Raw genomic sequence first — 12914 nt, forward strand, 5'->3', positions numbered from 1 at the left:
GACAGAACTTTTGCGTTTCTTTCAAAAACAAGGACATTTCTAAGTGACCCCAAACTTTTGAACCTTTAGTGTATATATAAACACAGTACCATTCAAAAGTTTGGACACCTACTCATTCCAGTGCTTTTCTTTATTTGTACTATTTTACATTGTAGAATTATAGTGAAGACATCAAAACTATGAAATAACACACATGGAATCATGTAGTAACCAAAAAAAAGTGTTATACAAATCTAAATATAGTTTACATTTGAGATAATATTTGCCTTGATTACAGCTTTGCACACTCTTGGCATTCTCTCAAACAGCTTCATGAGGTAGTCACCTGGAATGCATTTCAATTAACAGGTGTGCCTTCTTAAAAGTTAATTTGTGGAATTTCTTTCCTCCTAAATGCATTTGAGCCATTCAGTTGTATAAGCTAGGGGTGGTATACAGAAGATAGATCTATTTGGTAAAAAACCAAGTCCATATTATGGCAAGAACAGCTCAAATAAGCAAAGAGAAACAACAGTCCATCATTACTTTAAGACATGAAGGTCAGTCAATCAGGAACATTTCAAGAACTTTGACATTTTCTTCAAGTGCAGTCGCAAAAACCATCAAGTGCTATGATGAAACTGGTTCTCATGAGGACCGCCACAGGAAAGGGAATACCCAGAGTTACCTCTGCTGCAGAGGATAAGTTCATTAGAGTTATCAGCCTCAGAAATCACAGCCCAAATAAATGCTTCACAGAGTTCAAGTAACAGACATAACTCAACATCAACTGTTCAGAGGAGACTGTGTGAATCAGGCCTTCATGGTCGAATTGCTGAAAAGAAACCACTACTAAAGGGCACCAATAAGAAGAAGAGACTTGGTTGGGCCAAGAAACACTAGCAATGGACATGAGACTGGTGGAAATCTGTCCTTTGGTCTGATGAGTCCAAAGTTGAGATTTTTGGTTCCAACTGCCGTGTCTTTCTGAGACATAAAGTAGGTGAACGGATGATCTCTGCATGTATGGTTCACACCGTGAATCATGAAGGAGGTGGTGTGATGGTGCTTTGCTGGTGACACTGTCAGTGATTTATTTAGAATTCAAGGCACACTTAACCAGCATAGCTACCACAGCATTCTGCAGTGATACACCATCCCATCTGGTTTGCGCTTTGTGGGACTATCATTTTTCCCACACAGGACAATAACTCACCACACCTCCGGGCTGTGTAAGGGCTATTTGACCAAGAAGGAGAGTGATGAGTGCCATGTCAGATGACCTGGCCTCCACAATCACCCAACCTCAACCCAATTGAGATGGTTTGGGATGAGTTGAACCGCAGAGTGAAGGAAAAGTAGCCAACAAGTGATCAGCATATGTGGAAACTCCTTCAAGACGGTTGGAAAAGTATTCCAGATGAAGCTGGTTGAGAGAATGCCAAGAGTGCAAAAGTGTAATCAAGGCAAAGGGTGGCTACTTTGAAGAATCTAAAATATATTTTGATTTGTTTAATTATTACTTTCTTGGTTACTACTGTGTTATTTCATAGTTATGATGTCTATATTCTACAATGTAGAAAATAGTCAAAATAAATAAAAACCCTTGAATGAGTAGGTGTGTCAACTTTTGACTGGTACTGTGCAATATATATATATATATATATATATATATATTCAACAGAAATGATTTTACTATGTTTCCTACAGCATTAGAATCTAATTGTTTGTATACGCTCTCTCAACTCAACTGTTTCCTTACAAATACAATCCAGTCACCAAAGGCATTCATGAAATGTCTAAGTGAGTAGATTACTGTAGCAACCTCACAGGTGAATCTCTATCCCCACTAACGATGGAATGAGTAGGTCGAAACGCAGTTGGGTGACCGGTACACCTCCAGAAGGCACAGCTGCCATGGTCTGGGTTTGGTCAATGGTGTCCATAATAATATACATTTTATGCATTTGTTAGTCACAGTGGTTTTGTCATACATACACACACACACACACACACACACACACACACACACACACACACACACACACACACACACACACACACACACACACACACACTGGCAAGAAAAAGTATGTGAACCCTTTTGAAATACCTGGATTTCTGCATAAATTGGTCATACAATTTGATCTGATCTTCATCTAGGTCACAACAATAGACAAAGTCTGCTTAAACTAATAACACGCAGACAATTATACATTTACATGTCTTTATTGAACACACTGTGTAAACATTCACAGTGCAGGGTGCAAAAAGTATGAGAACCCTTGGATTTAATAACTGGTTGACCCTCCTTTGGCAGCAATAACATCAACCAAACGTTTTCTGTAGTTGCGGTTCCTACCTGCACAACGGTCAGGAGGAAATTTGGACCGTTCCTTTTACAAAACTTCTTCACTTCAACAATATTCTTGGGATGTCTGGTGTGAACTGCTCTCGAGGTCATGCCACAGCATCTCAATCGGGTTGAGGTCAGGACTCTGACTGGGCCACTCCAGAAGGCGTATTTTCTTCTGTTGAATCCATTCTGTTGTTGATTTACATCTGTGTTTTGGGTCGTTGTCCTGTTGCATCACCCAACTTCTGTTGAGCTTCAATTGGCGGACAATTGGCGGACAGATAGCCTAACATTCTCCTGCTCCTCTTGATAAACTTAGGACTTCATTTTTACGTCGGTGATAGCAAGCTGTCCAGGCCCTGAGGCAGCAAAGCAGTCCCAAACCATGATGCTCCCTCCACCATACTTTACAGTTGGGATGAGGTTTTGATGTTGGTGTACTGTGCCTTTTTTCTCCACACATAGTGTTGTGTCCTCCTTCCAAACAACTCAACTGTAGTTTCATCTGTCCACAGAACATTTTGGAACATCCAGGTGCACTTTTGCAAACTTCAGATGTGCAGCAATGTTTTTCTGGACAGCAGTGGCTTCTTCTGTGGTGTTCTCCAATTAACACCATTCTTGTTTAGTGTTTTACTATCGTAGACTCGGTAACAGAGATGTTGTTATGTTACAGAGATTTATATATGTCTTTAGCTGACTAGGATTCTTCTTAACCTCGTTGAGCATTCTGCGCTGTGCTCTTGCAGTCATCTTTGCAGGACGACCACTCCCAGGGAGAGTAGCAACAGTGCTGAACTTTCTCCATTTATAGACAATTTGTCTTACTGTGGACTGATGAACATCAAGGATTTTAGAGATACTTTTTTAACCCTTTACAGCTTTATGCAAGTCAACAATTCTTCATTTCTTCTGTTCGAGGCATGGTTCACATCAGGCAATGCTTCTTGTGAGAAGCAAACTCGAATTTGTGTGTGTTTTTAATGGGCAAGGCAGCTCTAACCAACATCTCCAATCTCGTCTCATAGATTGGACTCCAGGTTAGCTGACTCCTGACTTCAATTAGCTTTTGGAGAAGACATTAGCCTAGAGGTTCACATACTTTTTTCAACATACACTGTGGTTTAAATGATGTATTCAACATAGACAAGAAAAATACAATACTTTGTGTGTTATTAGTTTACCACACTATGTTTGTCTGTTGTTGTGACTTAGATGAAGATCAGATCAAATTTGATGACCAATTTATGCAGAAATCCAGGTATTTCCAAAGGGTTCACATACTTTTTCTTGCCACTGTATATAAAGTCAAGTCAAAGTGCAAATGTCTTTTGGATGGTCAGCTCCTGGGGGATGAGAGTGATGGGTCAGTATGTTCCTCAGTCCTTGGGCGGCAGGACGTTGTTGTCAAAGTGTCCCTGGTTGGTGATGTTCCCTGCTGGAAAGTACCTGGCTACCACGAATGACGAGCCATCTGGCGCACTGGCCTTCCCCACACCCAGCTTCTTACTGCCCTTCCACACCATTGCTGTGAAATGACCTGGTTAGAGAGAGAAAAGAGAGACAAGCTAAACACCTTCACTGAAGGAAGCCCTCTGTAGCACTGCTCCTCTAAATATTTACAGCTGCAGATCCCTATATTCACCCCACCCTCTATCGTCCCCCCATATATACTCTTTCCCCTCTATTGCACACTCCCATCTCTCCCCCTCTGTCTTTCCTCTCCTCCTTTATCTGTCAGCAGCACATGAGTTGATAGGAGTGATCCTGACGCTGCAGGGTCGGTCACACTGAGCAGGAGGCTTCAGGAAGAGAACAGGAAGGACAGAAAAGACTGGGAATGCTATAAAGACCTGTGATTTCCCCACAGGCAGCAGTGTTCCATGCATGTTTGTGAGCTGAGTCCCAGATCTACACAGTCACAGAACGGCAACGTCGCGTTTATAGAACAGAGAACAGAGGACACACAGTCCAACCCTGAACCCAGCCTGGGTGAACACAACACTGTGGCATGCAGCACTACACCGAGTCAGAGTGTGTGTATGTGTGTGTGCGCGCGTCTCACCTGTGCCAGAGGAGAAGCCGGGGCGGTTGAAGTTGTATTGTTTTACCTCGTCATACCAGCGGTCGGCCACATCCTTCCCTATACACAGAGAAGACAAAGGTTACAGGTTATCGCATAACATTATACATGTTTGTTGCCTTTGTCACTATTGTTTAACAGCAACTTGGGCCAAAACCCACAGAGATGACAGTGGCAAGGAAATATTATCCAAGATGGCTGCTTTCCAAGGCAACAGTGCTAACCCTCTAAAAGCTGCCAAAGATTTAGGTGGGTCAGAAGAACACGGAGAGGTTTGAGAACCCCAGTTTCAGAGGAGAAGTCCAGAGAGAGATGAACTGAGCATGACCCAGTGATAGTATGTATCAGTAGGAGACTGTTTATGAATCACAGCCGACTGTCAGGTCAGTGCACAGACATAGTTGTGCTCTGAGTCATGGTCTTGTTGCTGAAACACACTCCGAACACAGAGCAGGGAAACGGACCCCAGTTGTTCCTGCCTGGGCCGCCACTGAACCGGATAGTCTATAGTTTAGACCTAACTAAACCCTAACCCTACAGTGACTCTGGATCGCTCTCTTTAATGTTACTATCTGTACCGTACACAGTGAATAATGTATCTGTCCCCATTTACATAACTAAACATATGCAGGCTATGTAAATGTTTGGTCATAGCATTAGGAGTCATCGGGTTAGAGTGTGTGTACCTGGTTGGTCATAGGAGGCCCAGGCCAGGTTCTCGCCACAGCTCCCCTTACTGGACTCAACACTGTGCTTCAGGATCCGTGTGCTGGCCAGAGACTCAGCATACCTACAGGGTGGAGAGAGTTGTGGTAATAGTTAGATAAAGACAGCTGATATTTGGGTGGGGTTAGGTGAAGTGGAAGGAAGGAAGGAAGGAAGGAAGGAAGGAAGGAAGGAAGGAAGGAAGGAAGGGTTTGGGTGTAGTTGGCCATGTTTCTTATAAAGGTGGTGGTGGGTGGAGGATATAGTTAAGTGTGTGTGGGGTGGGCCCAATGTGTGTGTGACCCACCTAGTGGCATCTCTACTCAGCTTGCTGCTCAGCTTCAGAGGGGGCGCCTGGTGCTTCCTACGATACTCGTTATGACTACGCAACACCTCCCCCGAAAACTGCTTAGAAGCTGAGAGAATCACATAAAACAAGATGCCATGAAAAAACTGACTGATTGTTTCCCTTGTTTTCACTGTAATATACAATCAAACTTTCAAATAATTAATACAACTCAATAAAACGGTAGGCTGCAGATAATCAGACAGTAACTTAGGCAGTGGTAAATCTCCAATAAGCCCCATACATATGGCTGTTCCCAGCCTTGACTGAGTCTAGACAGACAAAACCAGGGTATGAATGAATGGGGGACACATCCTCTCCCCCTCTCCCCAGCCTGGTGCCAATCACAGCCCTACTCGCGCATCTCCATTCTCTCTGGCATTCACACAATGAGGCGATTCACACACACACACACACACACACACACACACACACACACACACACACACACACACACACACACACACACACACACACACACACACACACACACACACACACACACACACACACACACACACACACACACACACACACACACACACACACACACAATTTTATTAGCTAAATACACATATTTAGCAGATGTTATTGCGGGTGTAGCGAAATACACATTCTGTTACGGTGTTGTGAAGGATCAGTGGTTGCAGTCCTTGGGGCTTGATCCTTGACCCAGATTTAGCTTATTCCTAAACTAAATACCACTTTCAATGGAGGATAATGTTGTTCTGGAAACTGGCCCCTAAAATGTTCTGTCAATCGATATCAAAACACACACACACACTCACATAACCAGACACAGCTTGCAAATAGGGAATTCCCCCACTAGCAGAGCTATTTCTGATACTCTCAACAGTGGTTTCATCTTTACCACAGACGAGAAGAAACTGACCTAGCGCATAGGCGTTACAAGACCATGTCAAATAAAGATGTACAGCTTTTTAAAATCCACCCCTTTTTCCTGGTGCATGATAACAGCCCATTGGCACAAACTCAGAGCTAAGCCTCTTTTGTAATTACACACACACACACACACACACACACACACACACACACACACACACACACACACACACACACACACACACACACACACACACACACACAATTAAATCTCATGTATTCTTACCTGATTTGCCCATGGCGCAGAAACTCTCTCCTGTTCCCTTTGGCTCAGTCCTCTGATGGTCTGAAGCAGCTGCTATGACTTAGTTTCTGTCCCTCTCTTCCTTTCTGTATTCCTATTTTTCTTTGTAACCTCTATTCCTCTTGCTCACACTTCTCCCTCTAGTAAACTAGTCTTTCTCAAATCTTTTGCTTCTGTCCTCTCTCACACTAACACACCCTGCCTTTTCCTTGGCCACACACACAATATTATCTCTCTCTCTCTCTCTCTCTCTCTCTCGCTCTCTCTCTCGCTCTCTCTCTCGACCCAGAACACATGGCTGTTCTGATGACATCATCTCTATGAGACACATGCCCTTTTATGGTCTGAGATTCCTGCTTTCTGCTGGACATGATACTAACTGCTCTTAGTTCAGTATAAACTAAACTAAGAGCAGTTTAACTATTTAGAAGCAGTTTTACACAGTTTTACTAGGGTGAGCCTATGTGGCACTGATATTACAAAGTGTAAATAGTAGGATCATTCTGGTCATAAAGTCAGTCTTGTCCAAAACTGAGATTTACGAGAATATTTTATTTCAAAGAATGAAGGGTAGCATAATTTTCCTTGGGTTGGGTTTATTTCAATCCTGGCCACAGTTGGCAGCACTCAAGTAATCATCAATTCGGAGTGCAGCTGCATGTGACCCAATTGTAATACCCATTAGGTATAGTTAGGGACCATCAATACAATTACACAATGTACATGGGACAATATATTTTTTTTAAATAGCTCCAAATTTCAATGACTTAAGAAACTCCACCCAACTATAAATTGTAAACTCATATACACATATTGAGAGCAGTTAATGAGACAACTAAAATGTGTGCCTTGGGAAAATATAGTCCTTTTTCCCTTTTGTAAATCATTGAAGGTCCCTAACTAGCCTATCCAAAGTCCAACTTTGCCACGTGGGTACAACAGCCGGCTGAAGCTAATTGGCGAAAGAAGTTGGCTAGCACTACACTAGCTAGCCTAGGTGACTTCAAGACTGTTAGAATATGTCATGTTATCTAGAAGGGTGTGTGACTAACTGTTTTGGCAGAGTTAATATGCAAACCATTGTCACGTGCGAACACACATACAAGAGACACCCACATTAAAGTCTTATTTGACTTCAGTCATGGCCGTTGCATTTCTTATTGAGCAAGATAAAAAAAAAAACGATGCTATTTTTAAGTGTACATTTCTTCTAAAAATTACTTTCCTAAAGAATTGCTCCAGGACCCAGTAAGCTATTCTACCTGCCAAGGGCATCTGAGGTGTCATGATTCCAAAGCCTGAACTCTCTCAGGAGAATCAGTTTGACACAGAGGGCTGGTCATTTGTTTGGTGGCTTGATCAGTGTAGGGGCACTGCAATTCAACTGAAAGGGAATAAGCAAACAATCCAACTTTACTCAGTGTTTTGCTGCAGTTCGGCAACGCTGTGCTGTGACTGGGTCAGAGATGGTAGGAGATCGCGATGGAGAAGAAAGTGAAGGAAGTATATAGTATAGCGATACAAATAATGGGAGGAATAGGAAAGAGAGAAAGAAAGCGGGAGAGAAAGAGTAGGGGTTTGAAGGGGAGCGATAAGTCCATGGAGGCGGAGGTAAAGAGAAGGAAGAGTGAGGAGAGCAACATAGTTTCCATTGCCAGTGCAAGTTCGGAGGTAGAGCGTGCTGAGAAGGAAGGGCAGGCTAAGTCGCGAGGGGATCATGGAGATGAGGAGAAGCATAAAGTTATTCTGAAGTTAATGGAGGAAGGGGGAGTTGGGGGCGATGAGTTCGATAAGGTTGACGGCTGTGATAAAAGAGTTGATTGGGGAAGTTGTTAATGCTAAAGTGTTAAAGTGTTAAGAGATGTGAGCTGGTAGGTGTTCTGTAAAGACATGGTGCAGAGGGAAAAAGCTCTCAGAATGAAGCAAATAGAGAAGTGTAAGGTGGTGTGGAGCAGGTGGAATGATTAAAGGGGTGATAACAGGAGTGCCTGTGAGTGTTAGCATTAAAGAGGTTATCGACAACTTGAGAGGAGGAGCTCTAGTGAATGTTCAAAGATTGGAAGCAACTTGGGATTGAGTGAAGCTAGATAGCCTGTCTATTCTGTTACACTTCCAGGACAGGATACTGCCAAATAAAGTAACCATAGGATATATGACTTATCATGTGAGGGCTTATGTACCAAAACAGTTAAGGTGTTATAACTGACAGAGGTTTGAGCATGTGGCCACAGCCTGTAAAGAGAAAAAGAGTTGTGTGGAGGGGAGCATGAGTATGGGAAGTGTATAATCAAAGTGCTGCAGCTGTGAGGGTGCTCATAGTGTGGCATATGGTGGGTGTGAGGCAACGAAACAGGCAGTGGAGGTGCAACAAGTGAGAGTGGCGCAATGGGTGTCATATGCTGAGGCAGTGATGTTGGTCCAGGTCCAGGGAAATACAGGTTCAAGGGAAAGATGAGTAGGAGGATCTAGATCGGGGACTACGGGGCAGGTGGGTGGAGATGTGGTATACATAGATAAGAGAAAGCTGGTGACATTCAAAACAGGAGCTATCAATAGCACTGCTAAAGTAGTGTCTAAAGCAGAGAGGATTCCACTAATAGTGGAAGTGGAAGGGAGACATCTGAGTATGACAGCGCTGACATGGGAAGAGGTTTGAGATTACCTCAATCAGCCAAGGCTGGAGTCATGTATTACTGTATCTTAGTTATGGTGTTAATGCTACAATTAAACGCTTGAAGCCTGTTGGCTAATGGGCAGGATATGCCAGCTAAGCCTGATGTGATTTGTGTGCAGGAAACATGTCTCAAACTGACTTTGGAGTTTATAATACAGGGATATTTATTTTATTGAACCTTTATTTAGCTAGGCAAGTCAGTTAAGAACAAATTCTTATTTACAATGACAGCCTACCCCGGCCAAACTCGAACGAAGCTGGGTCTTCGAATCATGGTTGAGATTGGGAGACCCAGTTGTGATACAGCCTGGAATCGAACCAGGGTCTGTAGTGACGCCTCTATCACTGAGATGCACTGCCTTAGACCGCTGCTCACTAGGGAGCCCATGGTGATTCGTAGGGACAGAGATGTAGGGGCATGGGGAGGAATGTGCCACCTTCATAAAGCAAGGACTTCCTTACAGGATGTTAGGCAAAGGTATTGAACAGGAATATGTGAAACAGCCTGTAAAGAGAATGATGGAGATGTGGCTGAGAGGAGTCAGAAGGGAGTGGGATTATCCAGTGTTGATGAGTGGGGAGGATTTGGCAGTAACAGATGAGAAGGCAGAGATGATGGCCGAAGTGTTTGTCCAAGTGCATAGCTCGGCTAATCTGTCAGAGGAGAGACAGATGGGGGGATAGAGAGAACGAGAGAGGAGCACCCTGGAGTGCTGGATAGGGAGGATGTAAATGATCTGTTGAATGCACCATTTACCATGGAATAAATGAAAAGGGCAATAGGAAAGGCTGTGAAAGATGAGTTGTGTTACGTCATGTTGACCAGTCTTAGATATGAGGCACTGGATAAGGTATTGGGGTTGTACAACAGAGTGTCGGAAGAGGGAAAACTGTCAGGCAGCTGGAAGGAAGCAGTAGTGCTACCAATCCGGAAGCCAGGGAAGGGCCCACGAGGCCAACAAGCTATGGGCCAATAGCTTTAACATCACATGTATGGAAGATTATGGAAAATATGATTATGGAGAGGCTAACTAACTTCCTGGAGAGCAGGGGGCTAGTATCACCACATCAGAGTGGGTTCAGGAAGGGGAGGGGAACCACGGCCCAGTGCTCTGCTTAGAAGCAGAGGTCAGGAAGGCTCGGGTGAACAAGGAGACTGTTGTGGCTGTCTTTTTTTGATGTGCAGAAGGAGTGTAATACAATGTGGAAGGAGGGGTTGCTAATCAAGCTTGATATTATGGGGGTAGAAGGAAGAACATACAACTGGATAAAGGACTTCGTCTTTGGAAAGTCTATCCAGGTGAAGGTGGTAGAGGTCAACCGATTATGATTTTTCAACGCCGATACCGATACCGATTATTGGAGGGCCAAAAAAGCCGATATCGATTAATCGGCCGATTTGTATTTATTTATTTGTAATAATGACAATTACAACAATACTGAATGAACACTTATTTTAACTTAATATAATACATCAGTAAAATCAATTTAGCCTCAAATAAATAATGAAACATGTTCAATTTGGTTTAAATAATGCAAAAACAAAGTGTTGGAGAAGAAAGTAAAAGTGCAATATGTGCCATGTAAGAAAGCTAACGTTTAAGTTCCTTGCTCAGAACATGAGAACATATGAAAGCTGGTGGTTCCTTTTAACATGAGTCTTCAATATTCCCAGGTAAGAAGTTTTAGGTTGTAGTTATTATAGGACTATTTCCCTCTATACCATTTGTATTTCATTAACCTTTGAATATTGGATGTTCTTATAGGCACTTTAGTATTGCCAGTGTAACAGTATAGCTTCCGTCCCTCTCCTCGCCCCTACCTGGGCTCGAACCAGGAACACAACGACAACAGCCACCCTCAAAGCAGCGTTACCCATGCAGAGCAAGGGGAACAACCACTCCAAGTCTCAGAGCGAGTACGTTTGAAACGCTATTAGCGCGCACCCCGCTTTACTAGCTAGCCATTTCACTTCGGTTACACCAGCCTCATCTCGGGAGTTGATAGGCTTGAAGTCATAAACAGCGCAATGCTTGACGCACAGCGAAGAGCTGCTGGCAAAATGCACGAAAGTGCTGTTTGAATGAATGCTTACGAGCCTGCTGCTGCCTACCACCGCTCAGTCAGATTCTTGTATGCTTGTATGCTCAGTCAGATTATACGCAAAGAAGGACATGCTAGATAAACTAGTAATATCATCAACCATGTGTAGTTAACTAGTGATTATGATTGATTGTTTTTTATAAGATAAGTTTAATGCTAGCTAGCAACTTCCATTGGCTTACTGCATTCGCTTAACAGGCAGCCTCCTTGTGGAGTGAAACGGAGAGGCAGGTGGTTATAGCGTTGGACTATTTAACTGTAAGGTTGCAAGATTGGTTCCCCTGAGCTGACAAGGTGAAAATCTGTCTTTCTGCCCCTGAACGTGGCAGTTAACCCACCATTCCTAGGCCGTCATTGAAAATAAGAATGTGTGCTTAACTGACTTGCCTAGTTAAATAAAGGTGTAAAAAAAATATATATATACAGTATATACAAAAAATCGGCCAAATCGGTGTCCAAAAATATCGATTTCCGATTGTTATGAAAACTTGAATTAATTAATCGGCCATTCCAATTAATCGGTCGACCTCTAGAAGGTGGGGAAGTCTCCATCAGTCAGCTACCTGGTGGATAACAGTACACCGCAGAGGAGTGTGATTAGTCCTCTGTTGTTCTCAATCATGATCAATGATGTTTACTCTCAGGTGCGGCCGGATATTGGGAGTTAGTTATTTGCAGATGATAGAGCCTTATGAAAGAGGGGAAGAAATGTGCCATACATAGTCAGGAAGGTGCAGGAAGCAATTGATGAGGTATAATGTTGGGCATTAATGTGGGGACTCAGGTTCTCTGTAGAGAAAACTCTGTTCTTTACTAGGAGGAAGGTGGGAGATGAGGTATGCTTGAGGTTATATGGGAGAAACTTGGAGAGGGTTCCTTGGGGTGTACTTTGGAGAGGGTTACTCAGGTTCCTTGGGGTGTACTTTGACACTAGGCTGACATGGGCAGAACACATTGAGAGAGTGGTGGGAAAGTGTAAGAAGGTGCTAAATGTGATGCGCTGTCAGACAGGGATGGAGTGGGGGGCTGGGCGTTCCTCATTGAGGACCATGTCTGTTGCATTCATCCGATCTGTAATAGACTATGGCATTATAGTGTATGATTCGGCAGCCCAGACCTCACTGGAAAGGCTAGTTGTCATACAGGGGACAAGGAGTCACAATATGTAATGGGGCGTTTCGGACCTCCCCAGTGGCTGCACTACAGGTGGAGATGGGGGATATGCCATTGCAGATTAGGGGACAGCAGCTGGCAAAAAAATTATTTGGTCAATCTACAGGGACATGGGTGTCTCATCCTGCAAAATGGATTCTACAGGCATGCTGGGAACATGAGCGAGGACAGAACACAAGCTTTTGGTGGGTGGGTAATACCCAGGCAAGGGAGATGGGACTGTATGGAAGGGAGTTTAGCCCCACGATAGCTATTCCTGTGACCCCACCATGGCTACTCGTATATACAGACAGATCACCTGGCTGTATATACGGCAGAGCTGATGGCCGTATTGTTGGCCTTGCAATG

At 43.5% G+C, this 12914-nt stretch overlaps 1 protein-coding gene across 1 annotated transcript; it reads right to left on the reverse strand.

The window, feature by feature from the left end:
* Positions 1-2194: 2194 nt before the first annotated feature.
* Positions 2195-6821, reverse strand: LOC139424485 (Golgi-associated plant pathogenesis-related protein 1-like). Its single transcript, XM_071176381.1, has 5 exons — positions 6599-6821; positions 5431-5539; positions 5105-5208; positions 4401-4478; positions 2195-3875 (listed from the first exon to the last, which is right to left on the reverse strand). The coding sequence occupies exons 1-5, from the start codon at positions 6609-6611 to the stop codon at positions 3715-3717; spliced, it is 465 nt and encodes a 154-aa protein (XP_071032482.1). The 5' UTR covers positions 6612-6821; the 3' UTR covers positions 2195-3714.
* Positions 6822-12914: the final 6093 nt, after the last annotated feature.

The sequence above is a fragment of the Oncorhynchus clarkii genome, chromosome 2 (assembly GCF_045791955.1).
Source record: "Oncorhynchus clarkii lewisi isolate Uvic-CL-2024 chromosome 2, UVic_Ocla_1.0, whole genome shotgun sequence".
Lineage (NCBI taxonomy): Eukaryota > Metazoa > Chordata > Actinopteri > Salmoniformes > Salmonidae > Oncorhynchus > Oncorhynchus clarkii.

Coding starts and splice junctions, on each gene's coding strand:
- LOC139424485 (XM_071176381.1), bottom strand. Junction 4,479..5,104: donor GGCCTCCTATGACCAACCAG/GTACACACACTC, acceptor CTCTGTGTATAG/GGAAGGATGTGGCCGACCGC. Junction 3,876..4,400: donor CGGCTTCTCCTCTGGCACAG/GTGAGACGCGCG, acceptor CTCTCTAACCAG/GTCATTTCACAGCAATGGTG.